Source organism: Eubalaena glacialis, chromosome 12 (genome assembly GCF_028564815.1).
Source record: "Eubalaena glacialis isolate mEubGla1 chromosome 12, mEubGla1.1.hap2.+ XY, whole genome shotgun sequence".
Classification (NCBI taxonomy): domain Eukaryota; kingdom Metazoa; phylum Chordata; class Mammalia; order Artiodactyla; family Balaenidae; genus Eubalaena; species Eubalaena glacialis.
In genome coordinates, this window is record NC_083727.1 from 97,167,053 (window position 1) to 97,192,364 (window position 25,312).

Here is a 25,312-nt window from a genome sequence, read left to right on the forward strand (position 1 = left end):
GCTTCTCTCCGACCTCTAGGGTGTTCTCTGGTCCAGATCTGGACTGAGCGCATTGGCTCAGCCTAATAACCATCTCCTCAGAGTACGACAAGCAAGCCTCTGCATGGGTGGCTGGCAGCCCACGGATGGGTCCCTGGGTCCGATGTCCATCGCTGGCCCATTCCGAGGCCACCTCTGCACAGTGACCAGGTCTCAGCCTTGTGGGTAGCAGCCTCTCTGGGATTCCTTTGTTCAGTGAATGGTACACAGAATATGTACCAGGGGAGAGAGGAGACTAGAATAGTGGAGAAAGGCTGGGAGATGTGAGACTGTAGGGTGAAAGAATTACCGGATTTCTCATGTAGTAGTTTGTGGACTTGACCGGTCCTATTGCTTTAACAGGAAAAAAAGATAAATGCTCTTAAGGAAATTCAAGTGCTTGAAAAATTAAAAAACATTCACCAAATCTGGTCCTTGCCCACCTCTTTGGCCTCGTTAAGGGCCACCCTTACCCTTGAACTCTATGCTTTAGATGTATTACTCCTTACGTTTCTTAAACTCGCCAGTCTGTCCTGTCCCAGAGCCTTCCCGGCAGGCTACTCCCTCTGCCTGGAACGCTGTTTTTCTGCTGTTTTTCTAGCTCCTTGCTTTTGTCCTCAGGCATTATCTTTGATGGCCTAGCGCCTCTGGACGTTTGCGTAGCACACCGTGCTTCTCTTGGTCCAATCCTGTCACTTGATTGGCAGGACCTGGTACGCAGAGTCCGTATGAGGTCTGTAGGCAGAGCCTTGTTCCCCTGTGTCTTGGAGACTTAGCACGGTTCTTTGCACAAGGTAGAAGTCAGTACTTGTTAAATGAATGCGTGAAAGCTATATCATAGTCATTAGTCTTGAACTAAATATAATGTCCCCTTTTCCACATTCTATAAACATCTTTACCTTTTTGAAGACAGGCATATTGATCAGGAACTTATTAGTGGTGATATCATGTTTTTTCCTTCCAGCTTTATTGAGATATAATTGACAAATGAAATTGTAAGATATTTAAAGTGTACAATGATGATTTAATATACATATACGTTGTGAAAGGATCCCCCCTAGGTGATACAATGTTAAGGCACACAACTAAAGGAAAAATAAGCCCCGTTATTAAAAAAAAAAAAAAAAAAAAAAAAAAAAGACTCCTCCAATGGCCACCAGAGGTCAGTATAGGCAAAGAAATGTTATGAGAAGCAAACTGGATCCAGCCTTGGTCTCTAGTTTCTTTCCTTGACTCCTGCACAGCATTCAAGGACTCTATATTGCTTATTATTAAACTCTTTTCCTTTTAGCTGTGAATAATTATTATGGAGGAAATATATTTATTATTTAAACAATCCACCATTATAGACCATATTTTTATTTTCCCAAGGCAGTGACCATTCTTAGTATAAATTTTAGGGAGGGGAAAATAATTATTTTCAGGAGACTGTTTTGAAATACCATTTTGTCTCTAGAAAAAATATGGCCTGATTTTAGTACTACTACTGAAGGACAATGTATACAGGACTTACCAGAGCTTTGATTTGTAGTGACATGCAGATAATCAGAGTGGCATTATTATAAAGCAAGTCTTGATGATTACTATTTTTAAGCCCTCTTAAAGTTAGTAAAATTTAGTCAGAACGCTGACTTTTTTGTGTGCTATTTATGCATATACTTAATCTATATGATTGCATCGGATGGGACTTTTTCTTTGCTGCTTTGGGAACAATCACCGTACCTGCCGGCTCTCCGACACTTTGGTCCCTTCCACGTCTCCAGGCCCTTTTCCATCAGTTCTCCCTTAACTTCCTGGAGCACCAGACCCTCCCTGCAGAGGGAAGGGGTTTATTTTAGCCATAATACCCCTCCACAGACACGTGTTTTACAGAGTTGTTATACATCATGTACATTATAGGTCAAGTGGGGAAATGTGCTCTAAGTTGATAATCATCTTACAAATACACCTTGGGAAGATGATTTGTTTTAAAAGTCAGGCATTGCTTATATTTTCATTTTTTGTAGTACTTCTCTAGTTGCCTTATCTCTTGACTGGTATTCTTGGTTCTCCCAAATAGTTGCAAATGGTTTTTCTTTCTCCCTATTTTTTTAATTGTGGCAAAATATACATAACAGGAGATGTACTGTCTTAACTATTTTTAAGTGTACAGTTCAGTGGTATTAAATACATTCACAATGTTTTGCAACAATGTTGTGCACCATCCGTCTCCAGAACTCTTTTCATCTTGCAAAACTGAAACTCTGTACCTATGAAACAATAATTGCCCATTTCCCTCCTCCCAGCCCTGCCCTCACGTCCGCGGCACCCATTGTTCTACTTTCTGTCTCTATGATTTTGACTACTCTAAGTACCTCGTATAAGTGGACTCATAGAGTGTATGTCTTTTTGTGACTTTATTCCACTTAGTTTAATGTCTTCAAGGCTCATCCAGGTTATAGCACGCGTCAGAATTTCCTTCCTTTTTAAGGCTGACGCATCTTCTGTTGTATGTAGATTCCGGATTTAGTTGCAAAGTTTCTGGCATCTTTGATTATAAATTGTATTCCAGGTTACTAGAAGGCAGTTTTAGAGGTTCTTTAAAAGAGAGGCTGGCGCTGGTGTCTGAGCACCACGCTCCCAGGAGGCAGGAGGGACCTTACCGCACTGCCCTCTCCCTTGGGCCGCCTCGGCTGGCCCAGAGTTTCAGGTCTCTGGGCGACTCAAGCATGGGTGTCACATTCCTCTGAGGACCCGAAGGAAGAGCACTGAGAGAGCCCTGCTTCTGGATATCGCAGCCCTGCACCTTCCTTCCTTGGGAGCAGACAGCGTGTCTTTCCTCCCAGAGTGGCTGGTACAGCTCCTGCTGCTGACTTAGCCGTGCTTCCCAAGCACCCGTGTGCCTGGGAACCCGCTGATGGCAGCTCTCGTTCCAGTTGCGCAGCCCAGCGCCCCGCCCCCAGACGGCAAGTCAGTGTCGCAGGCCGCGACCTAGGAGTTTGCATGTTAAATTAGCGCTCTAGGCGATCCTATTTGTTTTCAGGACCACGTTTTGAGAAGTGCTGCTGTGTGCCCACAGCTAGGCATCTTCGGGTTCTGTCTCTTCCAGTGAGAGGCGGCGGTGGGTAGTGGAAAAGGCACGCCCCCGATTTGTTCTTGGAACTCCCTGGTGGTGAGACGGAGCTACTTACTTGACCCCTCTAGGTGAGTAGCTCCGCACGGCCCCCTGGCAGCCTAGACTTTCTAAAGCAGATTTGGGGTCACGGTCTCAATTTTTTTACAGCAGCTTTTCTGGCGATTTGGATACACAGCCTGTGTAGGAACCCCTGCACCAGACGACCTCTTAGTCTCTTCTGGCTGCATCTGACTGCAGTTTCTCAGCCCTTGTTTTGATCTTAGGCCAGTGTTGGGCTGGCAGACAAGAAATAGAAGGTAGAAAGTGCGATAGCCCCGAGGCCTGAGATCACTTTTTTGGAGCCCTGTGTGCTAGTTTGTGGGTGTAAAATTGTTGTGTAGTTCAGAGGCAGTCTGCACTGAATTGTTCCTTTGTTTGTAACAATGACATCTCCTTTCTCCTGAGCTAGTTGTTGCGGAACGTCAGGTGGAGGGGCGCTGCGTGGCCTTTTATAGCCTTTCAGATGCTCCTTATCTATCTTTCTGCTCTGTTCCCTGGTCAGTTTGCTTCTGCTGTCAGGGTTTTTCTGAAGCCATTGTCCTTTGCAGAAGAGCACACATTCGTTTGGACAGCTCTTGAGCTTGGAGCGCTCCACAAGTGGCATCTGGTGATCCCCTGGCTGGTGATGACAGCTGAACAGAGCATGGAGCCACCTGTGACAGGTCAGCAAACAGTGCATCCTCTCTGGAACGTGGATGTGGCTTCCAAAATCCTTTTGCTAGCCTCTGCTTGAAAGAAGGCTGCTTTTTGGGGGAAAGACCTTAAGTTCTTGCTTGCATGTGCAGTGAAAAAAGGAAGGAGGAGTTAGTTTTAGAATTTTGGTTTTTTAGAGCATGCCACCTGGTGGAGGCTAGCACTTCATTCTCCGTTCTTCCCTAGGTCCTTCTACCCAGCACCTCTACAGCACTTACTGATCCGTATAGGCTTTTCTTTCTCCTTTTTTGGTGTGGTAAGGTATACATGAAATTTACCGTCTTAGCCTTTTTTTTTTTTTTTTTTAGACTTTTTGTGTCATGCTATGGAACTTGAACTTTATCTCATTGGTGATTTTTCAGCAGGGGAATAGCACAGGCAGAGTTGTGTTTTTATTTATTTATTTTTGGCTGTGTTGGGTCTTCGTTTTCCACGCGAGGGCTTCCTCTAGTTGCGGCGAGCGGGGGCCACTCTTCATCGCGGTGCGCGGGCCTCTCACTATCGCGGCCTCTCTTGTTGCGGAGCACAGGCTCCAGACGCGCAGGCTCAGTAGTTGTGGCTGACGGGCCTAGTTGCTCCGCGGTATGTGGGATCTTCCCAGACCAGGGCTCGAACCTGTGTCCCCTGTATTGGCAGGCAGACTCTCAACCACTAGCACCACCAGGGAAGCCCCGTCTTAGCCATTTTTAAGTGTGTAGTTCAGTAGCATCAAGTCCATTCACATGGTTGTACAAACATCACCACCATCAATTTCCAGAATTTGTTTCATCTTTCCAAACCGTGATCAGTGTAACTGTACAGAATATGACTGCCTTACTTATTAGACTGTGCGTTCCTTGAAGACTCAAGTTCTTTTTTTTTTAAGTGAAGTATAGTTGATTTATAATATTGTGTTAATTTCAGGTGTGCAGCATAGTGATTTGCCTTTTCTTCAGATTATATTCCATTATAGGTTATTACAAGATATTGGGTAAAATTTCCTGTGATATATGGTAAATCCTTGTTGCTTGTCTATTTTGTGTATAGTAGTTGGTGTCTGTTAATCCCATACTCCTAATTTGTCCCTCCTCCCTCCACCTTTCCCCTTTGGTAACCATAAGTTTGTTTTCTATGTCTGTGAGTGTATTTCTGTTTTGTATATAGATTCATTTGTATTATTTTTTAGATTCCACATACGAGTGATATCACAGTATTTATCTTTCTCTGGCCTAGTTCACTAAGCATAATATTCTCTAGGTCCATCCACGTTACTGAAAATGGCAAAATTTCGTTCTTTTTTACAGCTAAGTAGTATTCCATTTTATATATATATATACATACACACACACACACACACACACACACACACACACACACATGTATCACATCTTCTTAAGCCAGTCATCTGTTGATGGGCACTTGGGTTGCATCCATAAGACAAGAGTTCTGTGTGATTAATTCCCACATTTATTCTGTCCTGTTGTAGGAACTCATTTATGCTTGTGGGATGAAAGAATGAGTGAACGGAGTGATTGAACGGTTTCTCCTAGACTGTTGCTACTGGTCATTATCCTTTGTGATGCTCTCTGACCTATAGCCCCAGTCTTCTATATGAGACTACAACTTAGTAGAGATATGTTCATATATTTTCATTTTGAGGATATGTGCAATATATAGCTGTGTACTTGGTGCACCTGTGAGCCAGTAGGAAACAGGCCTTTTGGATTAATATTCTGGACTTTCTGATTTTGAAGATTAAAAAAGATTTCAGTCAAGAACTGAATATCCTGGTCTCTTGTGAAATTCAAGACGCACGCACACATTTTGTGCCGTATTATTCCTGTGACTTTATTAGGTCGTTTGATCTGCTAATTGTCAGTCCCTGGGGGTGTGCATTTAATTAAATTCTGGCTCCAAGCTAATTTATGTCAGGAGTTCCTTGTCTTGTTCTTTCTCTCCAGAAGCTACCCTAGGGATGCCCTTCCTTTCACATATCCCTATTGACCCCTCTCTTCAGTCAGAAAACTTTGGGATCGGATTTTAGCGTGTCCTGATCGTCAGTGAAATGGGGAGTCTGAGAAGTCCATCAGCACATCTCACAGGGTTTTGTTGCTGGAGAGGATCTTAGAGATAACCCAGACCCATCTCCTCCTTTGATGGAGGAAGAATCTAAGTGACCTGGTTGGGCTCAGGTGGTGTTATGGTAGGGTCAGGGCTAGAAGCTAGATTTCCTGATACTTTTCAGCTCTATAATATTAAATTATTTAATATGTGCTGCAATTGCTGTTTTAAGACAGTCACTTTTTTGGTTGAACATAGATGTCAACAGGGCTGTCTGGATGCATTGGTGGGGAGGATGCCTACCTCTGTGACATGATTTTCGGGTGCCACACGTGTCACTCCCTCATACATTGCATTGTTTTCAAAATGTCTCAGATTCTGAACACAACAGCCAGGACTTTGAATTGAGGGTTTGAGCCTAGGAGACTCATGTTACAGCATATGCGTTGCCTGGAAGGGAACTATGTAATATCCATTAGTGTATTTACTACGGATTAGCTTGCTGTCACCTAGCAGACTGTATAATCTTGGTATTATGAGCCATAAGATTAATTTTTTTTTTTTTAGTTCTATGACTTTAATTTTTTTTTTTTAAACTTGCATCTCTTTTTTTAAATTGAAGTATAGTTGATTTACAATGCTGTGTTTGTTTCAGGTGTCAGCACAGTGATTCAGTTATGTATACATATATATCCATTTTTTCAGATTCTTTTCCATTATAGGCTATTACAAAATACTGAACATATTTCCCTGTGCTATATAGTAAGTGGGTCCTTGTTGTTTATCTATTATATATATAGTAGTGTGTATCTGTTAATCATGAACTCCTAATTTATCCCCCCCATTTTCCCCTTTGGTAACAATAAGTTTGCTTTCTATGTCTGTGAATCTGTAAGAAGATTAATTTTTAAAAGAACTTTTTATTTGAGGTAGATTCACAGAAAGTACAGAGAGGTCCTGGATACCCTTTATGCAGTGGACCCAATGATTGTATCTTATTATTGTACAACGTCAAAGGCAGCAAGTTGATACTCATGTGATGTGTGTGTAGTCCTGTATGATGCTTACTTGTCAGTGACGTAGGGGAGAGTTGTAACTCACTGGACGCCAGCTGCTGGCGGCATCACTGGGTACCAAGGTGGAGCCTGAAATGAGTACTGAGACGCTGGGTGGAGTAAGAAAAGGAGAAATGAGCAGCAAATGGAATTATTTTGCCTCAAGGGTGTGCCTTTCCCATTCAGTACAAAGCTGTAGCTACACTTCTGCTTTTTCCTCTTGCTTGAGTTTGGTGCCCAAGAAAGCTGGTCATGTGCATGTCTTTGAAGACCTCAATTCTTTGCACTTTCAGTAGGAACAGAGAGGGTTAAATGAGTGATTTTTGTTTGTTTTTAAAGAGAGCATGCTTCTAGTTCGTACTTTTCTACTAAGGAAACCAGTTTGTCCCTTGTACAGCACAATGTATTTGGTACTGCAAATGGTGAAACTTCTTAGGGTGTGAACGTGCTTGTGGCATAGGATGCCTGGACCAGGATCCTTCCACCTGGAGCCCTGTGTCACAGACAATAGTCTGTGTCTTGGTTGTTGGTTAGATCCATTCTTCCCAAGTCCTATCACTATGAGTAATTATTGGGTATAGAACAACTTCAGTTCTTCGGATGTTTAGTTCCAGTCTTGATGGGTACCAGAATATTTGTGATTCTTTCTAATGAGGGAAGGGATTCAGGAAAATGCTATCTTATGGGGAGATTCTGGTTTCTCCCTCCTCACTCTCAGTAGATAATCTCCCTTTCTACTTTGTAAAGAAAACAGATGTCATCAGATAGGAGTTTCTTTAAATTTCTCTGCCACATTTACATATCTACCTTGTCTGCACCCATCTCATGCTTATCCTTTTCTTTTACAGAAAAGATATAATTCTTCATATCTAAGACCAAAACCTCGACCTGTTCACGGGCTTCTCCTTTCTCCTGCTTTCTCAAAAACCTTACAGTCTCCCAAAGACCACGCTTGAAATCTCAAAATCTCAAAAAATAAACTGAAGCATATTAAAAAATTTGAGTTTATTTGAGCAGAAATCAATTGGAATTGGAAGTGCCAAACTGGAAGTGGTTGGACAGTCCCCTCAGACAAGAGGTGAAGGAGAGACTTTATAGAGAAAAGATGGAAGCAAAGAAAGGAAATCATAGATTGACCATAACTTAAAGCCTAAGTGACTGTTTCTGGTTGGTTGTCCTTAGCATTTTGATTTCATAACCGTGAGGCATTCACAGGCTTAGATCCTGGTTTGTTTACGTAGGGCATCCATGACATGAGAGCCCCATCAGTCCAATGTTACTTAATTAACTTAAACCTTTTACCCCTTACTTAATTAACTTAAACCTTACTTACTTAATTAACTTAAACCTTTTACCCCTCTTACTTAATTAACTTAAACCTTTTACCCCTCTTTCTCCTTACTTAATTAACTTAAACTTTTTACCCCTCTTTCTCCTTTGCCCCAATCATGACCCAGTCAGTCACTGAACCTAATACTTCTTCCTTTAAAGTGTCTCTTGAATTCATCCATCCCTCTTTAGTTTTTGTTGCCCCCTAAAGCAGTCCCCTGTTACCCTCAGACTGGGCCATTATGACCTAACATAGAAGGTAGTCATGTATTTGGTAAACAGCTGCGAGCCCCTGGGAGTCTCCCTGACTTCAGTTCCTTTCCCTTTAATCACCCCACATGCTGTGATCGCCGTAAAATACTACTTTAATCATATCATATTACTGCCTAAAAACTTTCTGCAAAAATCAATGATAAGACAACAAATATCGACGATTTCTTTTGTTTGGGAGTTTATCATAAACATGTCATTCTTTCTACTGAATAATGTTTGGGTGTTTTTACATTGACCATGCATTACTTTCATAATCAGTGGGAAATAATGAAAGTATCATTTTTATATCTTTTATAATTTGAGAGAATCACTCACATACATTTTTGCTTTCTCTGTCCTCAGAAGTCTGGTATGAAATTTATAACATTGACATTCAGAGTGAAATAAAAGTTACTAGAGCCTCCCACTGTCTACAGATGAAATCTAACACGTTAGCCAGATGTCCAGTACCCTCCACAGCTTGACCCACAGACTCCTCCAATTTTCTCTTCGACGACTTTGTTACTGAGCTCAGGCTCAGGTGCAGAAAGCCAAACTCTGACAGCCAGTATTTGCAGCAAAGTAGGGGTTTATTTCAGGGTGCCAAGCAAGGGAGTGGGGGACAAGCGTCAGGTCCACTCCAACCTGCTCTGTGAGTTGGGGTGTTGTTTTTGTTTTTGTTTTTTTAATTAATTAATTAATTAGTTAATTAATTTTTGGCTGTGTTGGGTCTTCGTTTCTGTGCGAGGGCTTTCTCTAGTTGCGGCAAGTGGGGGCCACTCTTCATTGCGGTACGTGGGCCTCTCACTATCGTGGCCGCTCTTGTTGCGGAGCCCAGGCTCCAGACGCGCAGGCTCAGTAGTTGTGGCTCACGGGCCTAGTTGCTCCGCGGCATGTGGGATCTTCCCAGACCAGGGCTCGAACCCGTGTCCCCTGCATTGGCAGGCAGATTCTCAACCACTGTGCCACCAGGGAAGCCCAAGTTGGGGTGTTTTTAAAGGAAAAGGACAAAGACGCCGAGCTTAATCATCATCTTGTGACATTTCTTTATTTGTAGTTTTGAGGGTCAGGAAGTCTCTGGTTTACAGTTCTCTGGCCAGGTGGTCCATGGCTCTGGGGTCTGTAGGCTCATCTTGCCCTGGAGAAACAGCCTGAATTTGTACATTAATGATGATCTCTACAACAGCGATTTTAGTACATTGAGGATGTTATAGGCAACAGTGATCTTAGTCAGCTGACTCTGGTGGATTGGCATTCAGCTAGCACAGGCTTGAGGTCAGAGGGGACAAGAAAGGGAATAAGGTTTTGGAGAGAGAGGTTAATCATAAACTCAGAAAGGGAACTCTGTTCTAGGGGGACGGGGTTTCAAGGTCCCTGGCCGGCAGTGCCTGCTGCCAGCTCTGCAGCTCTGTCCCCCAGCTCCGAGCCTCAGTACCCCCACCCCCTCACCCCGTCCAAGTTGTACAATCCCTCCACCTCCATCTAGTTGACGCATGGAATTTTAAAGGTGTAAGAGGCTTACAAGTTCTCTGATCCAAATCCCTTACTTTACAGCTGAGGGAACTGGAATCCAGAGCTGAAATGACTTATCCACAGTCTTGTGACTCTTCAGGCTAGAGCTCTTTGCATTCTTACGTGTAGCCTTCCCTGACTGTAAGCACCTTGAAAGTAGGGTCTGTGTCTTATCATCTTTAGATGTCTACGGACTGTTGTTTCTTCCCACCTAACATACAACAGGAAAGTTCTATATTTTTAGCTTTATTCAGATCCGTACTAATGTTCCTAAGCTTAGCCTTAATACCTGCGGAACAGTAGTCGTGTAATATCCTATTTTTTCCCCCCTTTGATTTTTATCATAAAATTAGCAAAGAACTTAAAAACTAGTAAGTCACAAAAGCGTCAACAGAAGTATATTAGAGAAATGACAGATGTACACAGTGCCTGAAGTGGAGGGCAAATCCCACCACTTTTATGGTTATTCTTTGGTAATAAGAGGTCCTGTCATTTTTGGTTACGTGTATGCATGCAAAAGTCTGCATTCAGTAATTAATATGTCCAGCCCAATAAAATTAAGTGCCCTCTTCTCTCAGCTTGGGTCTTCTTGGGTCTGGCTGCCTGTCCCGGACTCAGGAGGCTGCATTGCACTCCTGCAGGATTGAGTTGGGTGGAGGAAAGAGAGGCGAGGGGTAAAAAACTCTTACATCACTACTGGGTATATACCCTGAGAAAACCATAATTCAAAAAGAGTCATGTACTGTAATGTTCATTGCAGCTCTATTTACAATAGCCAGGACATGGAAGCAATCTAAGTGTCCATCAACAGATGAATGGATAAAGAAGATGTGACACATATATGCAGTGGAATATTACTCAGCCATAAAAAGAAACAAAATTGAGTTATTTGTGGTGAGGTGGATGGACCTAGAGACTGTCATACAGAGTGAAGTAAGTCAGAAAGAGAAAAAAAAATACCATATGCCAACACATATATATGGAATCTAAAAAAAAAAAAAAGAAAAAAATGGTTCTGAAGAACCTAGGGGCAGGACAGGAATAAAGACACAGATGTAGAGAATGGACTTGAGGATGGGGAGGGGGAAGGGTAAGCTGGGACAAAGTGAGAGAGTAGCATTGACATATATACACTACCAAATGTAGAATAGATAGCTAGTGGGAAGTAGCTGCATAGCACAGGGAGATCAGCCTGGTGCTTTGTGACCACCTAGAGGGGTGGGATAGGGAGGGTGGGAGGGAGACGCAAGAGGGAGGAGATATGGGGATATATGTATATGTATAGCTGATTCACTTTGTTATAAAGCAGAAATAACACACCATTGTAAAGCAATTATACTCCAATAAAGATGTTAAAAAAACCCAGAAAAACCTCTTATTTGATGTATAAGGATGAGACATATGAATTTTCCAATATTTATTCTACAAAAATGTTTAATATGGTTTAAAATAATACTGTCATCAGCTGATATCAGAGCTCTCTGGGCTTGGCATGCATTTAAAATGAACACCTTTCCTTCTTAGAGCTCTTTTGTGGGTTCTTTGGAGTACCCCTACCATTGCTGGGAAGTCTCTCATCCAAAGTGTCTTTGATGCTTTTGACTCTGTCTCCTCCAGCTGGCTCTTTCCTCAAGCTCTGTCTTCAGCTCCTGGGCGTCTACAGTACACCTCCAGTTGCATCTCCTGGGGTTGCCTTATGCCTCTGGAGGCTGGTTTTGATTAGGATAGAAGACAGCCTCATGCTGGCTCTCTTTTTTTTGCACATTTGGTTGAGGGAAAAAGCTCATGTGTTCTTTGCTCCCTGAAACTCAGCACAGCATCCTGTCTTGGCTCAGCCTTCCATGCAGCAGGTCAGCAGCAGTATTTTTCTCTCTAGGTTTTTCAGGTGTGTCAAGTGCCTGCCCACTACAGCTTGAGGTTGCTCCTGGGGACACACATCCAGCTCTCTGGATTGTCCAATTGAAGCCGTTTTCCCTAGGCTTGAAGTGAGGGGCAAGCAACTCCCACCTGATCCCTGGGGCTGGGGTGTGTGTGACTCCTAGCACATCAAAAGCTTTCTCCTAAAATTCTTTTCTAGTATATTTTCTTTTGGTTAAGAGTTGCAAAAGCAGAAGTTACTTGCTGATACACAGAGGAGAAGGTGATGTGAAGATGGAGCAGAGAGTTAAAGATGCTGGCCTTAAAGACTGATGTAGCCACAAGCCTAGGAATGCTGGCAGCAACTGCTGCGGAACAGAATAAAGAAAAAAGAATGAAAAGAAATGAAGACAGCCTAAGAGACCTCTGGGACAATATTAAACGCAACAACATTCGCATTATAGGGGTCCCAGAAGGAGAAGAGAGAGAAAAAGGACCCGAGAAAATATTTGAAGAGATTATAGTCGAAAACTTCCCTAACATGGGAAAGGAAATAGCCACCCAAGTCCAGGAAGTGCAGTGAGTCCCATACAGGATAAACCCAAGGAGAAACATGCCGAGACACATAGTAATCAAATTGGCAAAAATTAAAGACAAAGAAAAATTATTGAAAGCAGCAAGGGAAAAATGACAAATAACATATAAGGGAACTCCCATAAGGTTAACAGCTGATTTCTCAGCAGAAACTCTACAAGCCAGAAGGGAGTGGCATGATATACTTAAAGTGATGAAAGGGAAGAACCTACAACCAAGATTACTCTACCCGGCAAGGATCTCATTCAGATTTGATGGAGAAATCAAAAGCTTTACAGATAAGCAAAAGCTAAGAGAACTCAGCACCACCAAACCAGCTCTACAACAAATGCTCAAGGAACTTCTCTAAGTGGGAAACACAAGAGAAGAAAAGGACCTACAAAAACAAACCCAAAACAATTAAGAAAATGGTCATAGGAACATACATATCGATAATTACCTTAAACTTGAATGGATTAAATGCTCCAACCAAAAGACACAGACTGGCTGAAGGGATACAAAAACAAAACCCATATATATGCTGTCTACAAGAGACCCACTTCAGACCTAGGGACACACACAGACTGAAAGTGAGGGGATGGAAAAAGATATTCCATGCAAATGGAAATCAGAAGAAAGCTGGAGTAGCAATACTCATATCAGATAAAATAGACTTTAAAATAAAGAATGTTATAAGACACAAAGGAAGGACACTACATAATGATCAAGGGATTAATCCAAGAAGAAGATATGACAATTATAAATATATATTCACCCAACATAGGAGCACCTCAATACATAAGGCAAATGCTAACAGCCATAAAAGGGGAAATTGACAGTAACACAATAATAGTGGGGGACTTTAACATCCCACTTACACCAATGGACAGATCATCCAGACAGAAAATAAATAAGGAAACAGAAGCTTTAAATGACACAATAGACCAGGTAGACTTAATTGATATTTATAGGACATTCTACCTGAAAGCAGCAGAATACACTTTTTTCTCAAGTGCACATGGAACATTCTCCTGGATAGATCACATCCTGGGTCACAAATCAAGCCTTGGAAAATTTAAGAAAATTGAAATAATATCAAGCAACTTTTCCAACAACAACACTATGAGATTAGAAATCCATTACAGAAAAAAACTGTAAAAAACACAAACACATGGACACTAAACAGTGCACTACTAAATAACCAAGAAATCACTCAAGAAATCAAACAGGACATAAAGAAATACATAGAAACAAATGACAGTGAAAACACAACAACCCAAAACCTATGGGATGCAGCAAAAGCAGTTCTAAGAGGGAAGTTTATAGCTATACAAGCCTACCTCAAGAAACAAGACAAATCTCAAATAAACAATCTAACCTTACACCTAAAGAAACTAGAGAAAGAAGAACAAACAAAACCCAAAGTTAGCAGAAGGAAAGAAATCATAAAGATCATAGCAGAAATAAATGAAATAGAAACAAAGAAAACAATAGCAAAGATCAATAAAACTAAAAGCTGGTTCTTTGAGAAGATAAACAAAATTGATAAACCATTAGCCAGACTCATCAAGAAAAAGAGGGAGAGGACTCAAATCAATAAAATTAGACATGAAAATGGAGAAGTTACAACAGACACCACAGCAATACAAAGCATCCTAAGAGACTACTACAAGCAACTCTATGCCAATAAAATGGACAACCTGGAAGAAATGGACAAATTCTTAGAAAGGTATAACCTTCCAAGACTGAACCAGGAAGAAATAAAAAATATGAACAGACCAATCACAAGTAATGAAATTGAAACTGTGATTAAAAATCTTCCAACAAACAGAAGTCCAGGACCAGATGGCTTCACAGGTGAATTCTATCAAACATTTAGAGGAGCTAACACCCATCCTTCTCAAACTCTTCCAAAAACATTGCAGAGGAAGGAACACTCCCAAACTCATTCTATGAGGCCACCATCATCCTGATACCAACACCAGACAAAGATACTACAAAAAAAGAAAATTACAGACCAATATCACTGATGAATATAGCTGCAAAAATCCTCAACAAAATACTAGCAAACAGAATCCAACAACACATTAAAAGGATCATACACCATGATCAAGTGGGATTTATCCCAGGGATGCAAGGATTCATCAATATATGCAAATCAATCAATGTGATACACCATATTAACAAATTGAAGAAGAAAAGCCATATGATCATCTCAATAGATGCAGAAAAATCTTTTGACAGAATTCAACACCCATTTATGATAAAAACGAGAAAGTGGGCATAGAGGGAAGCTACGTCAACATAATAAAGGCCATATATGACAAACCCACAGCAAACATCATTCTCAATGGTGAAAAACTGAAAGCATTTCATCTAAGATCAGGAACAAGACAAGGATGTCCACTCTCACCACTATTATTCAACATAGTTTTGGAAGTCCTAGCCACGGCAATCAGTGAAGAAAAAGAAATAAAAGGAATGCAAATTGGAAAAGAAGAAGTAAAACTGTCACTGTTTGCAGGTGACATGATACTATACATAGAGAATCCTAAAGATGCCACCAGAAAACTACTAGAGCTAATCAATGAATTCAGTAAAGTTGCCGGATACAAAATTAATGCAGAGAAATCTCTTACATTCCTATACACTAAAGATGAAAAATCTGAAAGAGAAATTAAGGAAACACTCCCATTTACCACTGCAACAAAAAGAATAAAATACCTAGGAATAAACCTACCTAGGGCGACAAAAGACCTGTATGCAGAAAACTATAAGACACTGATGAAAGAAATTAAAGATGATACCAACAGATGGAGAGATACACCATGTTCTTGGATTGGAAGAATCAATATTGTGAAAATGACTATACTGCCCAAAGCAATCTACAGATTCAATGCAATCCCTATTAATTTACCAATGACATTTTTTATGGAACTAGAAAAAAAAAATTTAAAATTTGTATGGAGACACAAAAGACCCCGAATAGCAAAAGCAGTCTTGAGGGAAAAAAACGGAGCTGGAGGAATCAGACTCCCTGACTTCAGACTATACTACAAAGCTACAGTAATCAAGACAATATGGTACTGTCACAAAAACAGAAACATAGATCAATGGAACACGATAGAAAACCCAGAGATAAACCCACGCCCCTATGGTCAACTAATCTATGACACAGGAGGCAAGGATATACAATTGAGAAAAGACAGTCTCTTCAATAAGTGGTGCTGGGAAAACTGGACAGCTACATGTAAAAGAATGAAATTAGAACACTCCCTAACACCATACACAAAAATAAACTCAAAATGGATGAGAGACCTAAATGTAAGACTGGACACTATAAAACTCTTAGAGGAAAACATAGGAAGAACACTCTTTGACATTAATCACAGCAAGATCCTTTTTGATCCATCTCCTAGAGTAATGGAAATAAAAACAAAAATAAACAAATGGGACCTATTGAAACTTCAAAGCTTTTGCACAGCAAAGGAAATCATAAACAAGACGAAAAGAAAACCCTAAGGATGGGAGAAAATATTTGCAAATGAATCAACAGACAAAGCATTAATCTCCAAAATATATAAACAGCTTATGCAGCTCAATGTTAAAAAAACAAACACCCCAATCCAAAAATGGGCAGAAGACCTAAATAGACATTTCTCCAAAGAAGACATACAGACGGCCACGAAGCACATGAAAAGCTGCTCAACATCACTAATTATTAGAGAAATGCAAATCAAAACTGCAATGAGGTATCACCTCACACCAGTTAGAATGGGCATCATCGGAAAATCTACAAACAACAAATGCTGGAGAGGGTGTGGAGAAAAGGGAACCCTCTTGTACTGTTGGTGGGAATGTAAATTGATACAGCCACTATGGAGAACAGTATGGAGGTTCCTTAAAAAACTAAAAATAGAATTACCATATGCTCCAGCAATCCCACTACTGGGCATATACCCAGAGAAAACCATAATTCAAAAAGACACATGCACCCCAATGTTCATTGCAGCACTGTTTACAATAGCCAGGTCATGGAAGCAACCTAAATGCCCATTGACAGACGAATGGATAAAGAAGATGTGGTACATATATACAGTGGAATATTACTCAGCCATAAAAAGGAATGAAATTGTGTCATCTGTAGAGATGTGGATGAATCTAGAGACTGTCATACAGAGTGAAGTAAGTCAGAAAGAGAAAAACAAAACAAATATCGTATATTAATGCATATATGTGGAACTTAGAAAAAAGGTGCAGATGAACCGGTTTGCAGGGCAGAAGTAGACACAGATGTAGAGAACAAACGTATGGACACCAAGGGGGGAAAGTGGCGGGTGGGTGGTGGTGGTGGTGGGATGAATTGGGAGATTGGGATTGACATGTATACACTGATGTGTATAAAATTGATGAATAATAAGAACCTGCTGTATAAAAAAATAAATAAAATAAAATTCAAAAATTAAAAAAAAAAAAAAAAGGAGTTGCAAAACCAGTTTTTGGAGACCTCCTTTGCAGGTCCTGCTGCTAGTCTTGCACCTGGCTTGGGAATGTGGCTGTACTTGGCCTCTGTTGTCTTGGGGGACAAAGCCAAAACTGAGTCTTAAATAGTTCCATTTTAACAACTTTTTATGTGTGGATTTAAAAAATTCAGTGCCTTTCGTAATCTTTAAATACAAATTAAATCCAGACACCGGAGATCAATGTTAAAGCAGACTATTACAAAGTTAAAATGATCATAAATGAACATAAATGTGCAAACAGAAAGAATCCATCCAGCCCTTGAATTCTGTTTCTGGCATTTTTTTTTTTATTCCAGCAGTAAGAGCTGAAAGAAACTGACCTGCCTTTTAAAAAAAATTTACGGTTTTAAGCGGTCATGTAGTGTGCCATATTTTTTGAAGTTTGTTAAAAATAGAAACCCTCTCAAGAGTTGGATGGCTTCATGGTTAGAGAAGGCAAATCTGTAACTGGAATAGAAGGTTTTAGTAATTCACATCTCCAATTTGCACTGTAGTCATAGTGTATTTCTTAGGAAGGTAAAAATAGTGTGTTTTCTCTCTTTCCCCTTTCATTTGATCGATTTCCATAACATACAGCATCACGATGAACCACTGACTTAGGGATAAGGGAATAAAGAAGTTACAGAGCTTACCGAGAGCACCTCCTCGTTCTCCTTTGCCATTCTGCTTTAGAAGTTGTTTAGAAATCTAATTGAGGTGGGCTTACATGTAATACAGATAGAGAGTGAAGATATGTGCTGAAGAGCAGGTGTCCTAACGGAGTGTTTTCCCCCGGAGCAGCGACCATATTAAGGAAAGCAGAGCTCTGAAGATGTTGATGAGTTATGTATTCTTTTGTCTGGAAAGGTGTTTGCTTAGAAGACATGCTACCCGGGTATTTAAGCCTTCAGGTCAGCCTTTCTCTCCAGTTGCTGCCAGAGTGAATGAGCACAAGCTGTATTTGACGAGCTAGAATAAATATTAAAAACTCATTTTGAAGTAGATCATTTCTTTGAAAGTGAAGGAAAGTTGTCTAGTAAATGGAACTTGTACTTCCTACAAAAGGTCTGGGGTTGTTTTTTGCTTCATGTTTTTAATTTGATTTAGTCAAATTTAGTTCAGCTAGAACTAACATAGAAGAATATGGAAATCAATTTTATTTTTTAGACCAGGGGTCAGCAAACCCTGGCCTAAAGACCAAATACAGCCCAACACCTGTTTTTGTAAATAAAGTTTTGTTGGCACACAATCGGTCTCATTTGTTTGTGTTGTCTCTGGCTGTTTTGCATTGCACCGGAAGAGTTGAGAAGTTGTGGCAGGGACCATATGGCTTGCAAAGCCTAAAATATTTACTGCCTGGCCCTTTATAGAAAAAGTTTGCAGATCCCTGTTCTAGACTAGTGAAAGTACTCAGTATCAGTGTTTTCGTGTTTATCTGTGGCATAAATGGCTGCTACTTCTCTGAATTATTATTAATTTAAAATATTTCAGTATCTTCTACATTTTTTTTTTAAAGTCTTTATTGAATTTGTTACAATTTTGCTTCTGTTTTATGTTTTGGTTTTTTTTTGGCCGAGAGGCATGTGGGATCTTAGCTCCCCGACCAGGGATCGAGCCCACACCCCCTGCATTGGAAGGCAAAGTCTTAACCACTGGACCTCCAGGGAAGTCCCTCTTCTACCTTCTTGATTATATATTTTGTAAAAATATTTTATAAAGAAAACTAAACTCATTGTGAAAATTGGTATGACCTGATTGCCTAATGACCACATGCTGAAAATGACAAAACTCATTTCTGCTTTCCAAACCCCTTGGACAGTAAAATAATTTATTTCTAGATTTGCATTTTACCACTTATAAACACCCTGGGAAAACCTCATCTGGTACAAAGCACACTGTCAGCATTCAGTTACACGATGATTTCTTGATTTATTGGAACAATTTAAATGACAGTGAAAAGAAGCGCTTTTCTCCCACTTTTTCTTCAGTTTTCCATGATGGCTGGCTTCTTCCACTCCCTGACGTTCATATTCCTTCTAAATGCAGGGCAGAGAGTTAAGGTTACTCCGTGGGTCACTTGACAAATGGCTGTGCCTCCTCAGGGTGGTCTGAAGGTTATTTCAATTTCTTGCAGGAGATGCTGTACAATAACTGAGGCTAATCTGATGAGCCCCCAGTATCAGAACCAGCCTGGGGACAAAATTCAATGCGTTCATTCATTAATACATACATTCATTCAACAGACCTTGAAAGCATATGCTGAATTAGGTGCTGTGCCCCCAATGACTTCATAGTCTGTTTCCGGTGATGGGCACAAAGCAGATAATTATAGTATACTGTGTTAAGTAAAGTGATAGAGTTATACACAGGGTATGATGGGAGAGAAGGGGCATCTAACCCAGCATGGGGAGGGGCGATCAAGAAAAGGTCCCTGGTGGAGGCTAAACCCAGATAAAGGAGTCCAGGATCTTCTGTAGAACATTCAGGTGGAGGTGTCCCGAAGGTGGATTTGAGTCTGAATCTCCAGCTTGAGGGATGGCCAGAGATAAAGGTTTAGGAGTGTTTAGCGTAGAGATGACAGTTAACACCATGAGAGTTGATGAGCTCACTTATCAAGAGCATTGGGTTCAGGATGGGAAGGGCCAACATTTCAAGATCAGAAAGAAAGGACTGTTAAGGCAACAAGTCAGAAGGATACTTAAGAGTACCAGGAGAACAGAAGATGTGACAGTGTTTACAGACTGAATGAAGGGGAGGAGACTAACCAGAGAAATGGAAAATCTAGGAATTGTCAGGGATGACTGGTAATGCAGGAGGCAGGAAGGGAGAATTTATTTCAAATGTAAACTAATGTAACTACTTGTTTGTTAAATAATTGCCTAAAAGTTGGTTTCAAGGCTGTTTAAAGGAGGCCCAAACAAATTAGTTGATTTTCCACGTTTGTCAAAGCTAGCACTTTTTATTCAATCTAATACATGTTATTTGAGAACTTTTTTGGTATCAGGCAGTCTGTTAGGTTGGCAACTCAAGGGATAAACTATGAAGGATAAAAACGTGGTATAACAGGGACCTGGCTCTCAAAGAACTTGCAGCAAGATAAGCCATGTACCTAAATATTCAGGATACAGGGTGAAAAGTGACAAAGAAAGAAGGACTAAAGTACATGGAGGCATAGAGATTACTTTTCGATTGGGGATCCAGAGACGCAGTAATATTTGAGCCAAGTCTTGGAAGATGGGCAGAGGTGGAAGTGTGTGTAAGTCAAGCATAGGGGAGAGTGAGAGCAGAAATACAGTGCATGAAACTCCAGGGCACCATCAGCCTTGCAGTGTTGCTCTGGACTGTGTCTGCTCCATCTCTAGACTGAACTTCTGATGCTGAGGACTGTAATTAACCTTCACAGAGCCTCACATGGTGTTTTACATGTAGTACTCACTGGGTGTTTGCTATATGAACTTAACTTGACGAACAGACATCATCGTTGTTAAATTGCTTATTCCACAGCCTTACCTGTGCTTTACCTCAGTCGTAAAGCAAAAAGTAATTTAAAGACTAGAATTCTTTTCTTTAATATTTATTTTATTTTTATTGATTTATTTATTGGGTTGCGTCGGGTCTTAGTTGCGGCATCTTTTTGTTGTCATGCGCGGGCTCCAGTAGTTGCGGTGCATGGGCTTACTTGCCCTGTGGCATGTGGGATCTTAGCTCCCTGACCAGGGATTGAACCTGTGTCCCCTGCATTGGAAGGCGGATTCTTAACCACTGGACCACCAGGGAAGTCCCAAGCCTAGAATTCTTATGTTATCAGTAAAACCGGTATTACAGGTAGATTGCCTTCTTGATTTGATTTTTGAGGATGACAAATCAGAACTTATAAATGAATCAAAGACATGTAATTTATAACATTCCTTTATATGACGTGAAAACACTTTAAGATAGAAGTGACAAATGTGGAGATTCTTAAAGACTGATCAACGCAATTTCTTTGGGATCTACTTTAAATGACAACGCTGAAGTCAAGTTTTAGACAATTATTTTGTTGGCATATAAGTAGTTATATTTGTCTTATACTTTGAAATGAACTGTATCCTTCTTTTAGGATTAAAAAATAGTTTGCTGTTGAATTATCTCATTATCAAAAAAAAAATAGTTTGCTGGTATACAGTTTATGTATTTATTAAAATTTTATTTATTTTTTATTGAGGTATAGTTGATTTATACTATCATGTTAGTTTAGGTGATGTACAGTTACTTTAGGTTAAACAAATATGATTTTAAAAAAAGCCAATATCTTGTAGCTGCATCTGTGTATTTGCTTTGATAAACTTAGGGAATCAGAATTGGAATACACATTTCATTGGTGGAATTTCTTAGCTATCTTGAAGTGGTTCTATTTAATGTGTTACCTATGATTAGGAATGGAGAAATAGAAATATGAGGAGTTGGAAAAAAAAGATATTCTAGGCCATACGTTTTCTTGTTGATCCTGGAAAAGGAAATAATTAACAATATCTGTTAAAATAGGGTAGAGTGTACTGATTTAAGGGTTACAGTAGAAAATACTTCAAGGAATTAGGAAGATAAAGGGTGTTGGTCCATGATGATTTTGCATCCTTGACTATTTTATATATTCTTTATTGGTTTGCTTTGATAGGGATAGACAAACCAAATTTGAAGTCATTTCCTGTTAGTTTGACATGCGTTATCCTTGCTTGATAAACTCCTAAATTATCTAATTTAATCTTGTTCTCATTTCACAAATGAGGGAAGTCAGGTTAAGTGGTTTGTTTCAATGACCTGCAGGGAATTAAAGAGACAGGTCACCTTTTTATGTTCGTGAATTGTTAAGAAAAACTCATGAAATTCACAGACTTCATGTTACAGATAACTAAAAACAAACTTCTACAAAGTTAAAATAAATTGTTTTGTTCATTAAATAATTATAAATGTAATTAAAAATGTTTTCTAAATGTTTTTGTGAGGTAAGTAAGCAAGCAAGGTAGTTAAATAAGAACTCATATATTTTCTTGTCTTTTTTTTCTTCTTCCCAATAGGACCAGACATATTATCAGTCATTTCAGGTTTCAGAATATGGTAAGAGTTCTTCAACTTATTTTGAAGGAAAACACATTTATTGCTTTCCACAGAGATAAGAGAAATTTCTAAGAGATGTATTATTTAAATTAAAAATCCCAATGGATTTTTACCAGGTAAAATCCTAGTATTTCCTATAGGTCTGAACATTTTTTCTTTATAAAGAGTAAAGTAGGAATAAGATTGGCTGTAGTGCCATCATCCTGCTCTTCGTATGTATAGTTATTCTGTTTTTCTAATTTGTTGTGATCATAACATATTTAAAATTTTGTACGGTGTTTTTTTTTTAAAGCATAACCACAGTCGTTTCCCATATCTTTCACTTGGTCAGCACTGGTGAAGACAGGGTTTAACTTGGGTAAATCCTCTTCCTGCAGGTGCCACATTTGTAATATCGCATTTGGAAACACGTAGATGTAAGCAATGTGCGACCCAAGTGTTTTGTTGGTGGATGGAGAGGAAGGAAATCGGAGAGTGAAGGCATAGGACCCCACTATTAGTTGTACTCTGAACAGCTGTGTTGAGGTTGTACACAAGCTTTTTCGTCTGATTTGTGTTACTTATTGAGATTGTGTCTCATTCAGGCAATAGAAATTCTGGAAAGTCGTTTGCTTGCACCTTTGTGGCTCCGGTCCATGCATCTCATACAGCATTGTCACAGCTCAGCCTCATGATCAACTAGAACAGGGAGCAGCAAAGCTTTTTCCTGTTAATCGCCAGATAGTAAAACTTTATGCTCTGTGGGCCATACGGCTCTGTCTTACCTACTCAGCTTTGCTGTTGTAGCACGAAGCAGCCATAGACAATATGTAAGTGAAAGTGGTTGTGAGCCAAAGCAGTTTTATTTATGGACGTGGAAATTTGGATTTCATGTAATTTTCCCATGTCGTGAAATAGTCTTCTTTTGATTGTTTCCAACCAATTGGAAATGCAAAACCCATTCTTAGCCCATGCTGGTCATTGTTTACTGACCCCCGATCTGGAACTGTGTTGTCCGGTTCAGGGGTCACTCACACGTTGGCTGCTGAGCACTTGAAATGTGGCTGGTCTAAATGGAGATGTGCTCTAAGCACGCAGAATGCCAAATTTTGAAGACGGTATAAAAAAAGAAAGAAAAATAGCTCATTAATAATAATTATTTATATTGATTACATGTTGAAATGATAATATTTTGGATATATGGCTTTAGGTAAAATATTACAAAAATTAATTTCACCTGCTTCTTTTTCCTTTTTAAATGTGGCTACTAGAAATTTAAAACTACGCCATGTGGCTCCCATTTTGTTTCTTTTGGACAGCCCCGATCTAGAGGAATAAATCAGAGGTGGCTGAGGCTTTTATAGGCTGTTTTTATTTCACATAGAGGCGGTGCTGGGTGGCTGTATGTTGTTGAAGGGGGTATGTAGTGGAGGGGCAATTGATTGCCACCTTGTGATGTTTGAGGAGGGGACATTTTAATTTCCTTGGTCTAAGGAAATTCCACCTCTGAGTGACCAGGACCTTGGAGGAGGGTCAGAGTCCTGGAGTGGTCTTGGGCCTCAGAGCATCTTGGCACTCTAAGGTTCTTTAGCCTGGAGCTGGAGGTCTGTCCTGTTCTGCTGACTTATTGGTCGTCTTGATTCTTCTCTTGCGTTAATTGAATGGTGAGATGCCTTGTTATGAGATGGATCTATTTCATTGGTCAGTGAAGTTAGAGAAGAGGAATATTTCTATAGATTGGAAGGAAATGAAATTTTTTTTACTCCAGTGAGGTGCTTTATATTAAATAATATTACTATTTATAAAATATTTCATAGCCTAATTATATAAAGCCAACCAAAGTAGGGGTTTCTAATTTTGGGATTACCTTCAGGAACCAGTACCTGTTGCACAAGAAAAGCATCATTACTTTGTAGCCATATCTTAGTTATTAACTAGAAATCCTAGGACACAACTTCGTAGTAATCCATTGCGTTAGACTGTCACCACATTTACCTTTGATGGTCTCAAAGGACGTGGATTCTCTGTGACTGCATGTGTGTCACCCTGCAGGAAAAGGAGAGTCTTAGGGTCTCAGGATGTGCTTTTAGTAACCAAATTGGAAAAAAGTCCTAGGGAAGGGGCTGCTCAGAAGTCGCTATTTACCAAGTGATATGGAAGTATTTTAACAAGCAGTCTAAGTGCACACTGGTGGGTGACAGGTGAGTGAAAACCCTGGCCTTCTAGCACTCAGATGGCTTTGCATCTAGGGTTCTGGATACAATTTAGATTCTACCGGTGGGAGGCTTCACAGACCCGAGTGTCCTTAGCAACTCCCCCACCCCCATCGCTGTCTAGTTACCAGCCTTGTAGGGTTTCTGATTTTGAGTGGAATGAAGTACTTTTATCTATGTGTTAATGTGTATTTGGAGCCTAGTGAATCTAAGTTCAAATGGTACCATTTATCAACTCCTTTAGAGCAGTTCTGTTCTTTAGTCTGTTAAGTTGTAAAATGAGAGGTAAATGGATTGTTTAAAATATCCTTGCTTTTCTTTTCCAGTATTACCAAAATTTGAAGTCACTTTGCAGACACCATTATACTGTTCTTTAAATTCTGTGAGTTTAAATGGTACCGTCACAGCAAAGTAAGTATCATATTGCTTTCTATGACTATAAACTGTTCTGAAACTGTATGACAAAGAGCTCATTATATACTCCAGAACATTAGCACAATATGTTGCTTATTAAAATACCCCAAAGGGCAGGAAACAAATGTTTATAATAAATAATTAAGCACGGAACATGTCTGCACAGGTCTTTGCACCCATGTCTCTGCTTCCAAGCTGATCCAGTCCTAAAATATTCCCCATAGGCTAGTGTCTTTCTAAGACTGGTCAAGGGATTTACCTGATAGATTGTGCCAGATTGAAAAAAAGCTTTATCTTTATTTAGTCCTCATTCAGCTGTCAATAATGGAGGTTGAGACTTGGGGGAGGGGTTTGGTTGCCTTGTTGCAATTAGCAGATGAGTCGGTGATCCACATTCTTCATCCATTTCAGCATTTGGACACAGGGACTTCCAGCCCCGCCCCGTGTAACCGCTGTCTAGTGGCTTTCGTGATTTTGATCCAATGGCTCGAACATCGCAGCATTTTGTTTTGCTGAGGCAAAAAGCGTCTTCAGAGTTCCAGACCACTGGCTCTCAAACGTATAGGCTGGGATTGCCCTCAAGTACTTCCAGGACCGATTTCTTGTAGCATTTAAAATTTTTAAAAA

The 25,312-nt window shown here is 40.1% G+C and overlaps 1 protein-coding gene across 1 annotated transcript in view; it reads left to right on the top strand.

Moving 5' to 3' along the window:
• Nucleotides 1-25,312, top strand: part of CD109 (CD109 molecule) — a 134,096-nt gene that overhangs the window by 43,680 nt on the left and 65,104 nt on the right. Inside the window, exons 6-7 of the mRNA XM_061206898.1 lie at nucleotides 22,040-22,079; nucleotides 24,598-24,682. Coding sequence (XP_061062881.1) covers nucleotides 22,040-22,079; nucleotides 24,598-24,682 — 125 coding nt within the window. The remainder of the gene's footprint in view (nucleotides 1-22,039; nucleotides 22,080-24,597; nucleotides 24,683-25,312) is intronic.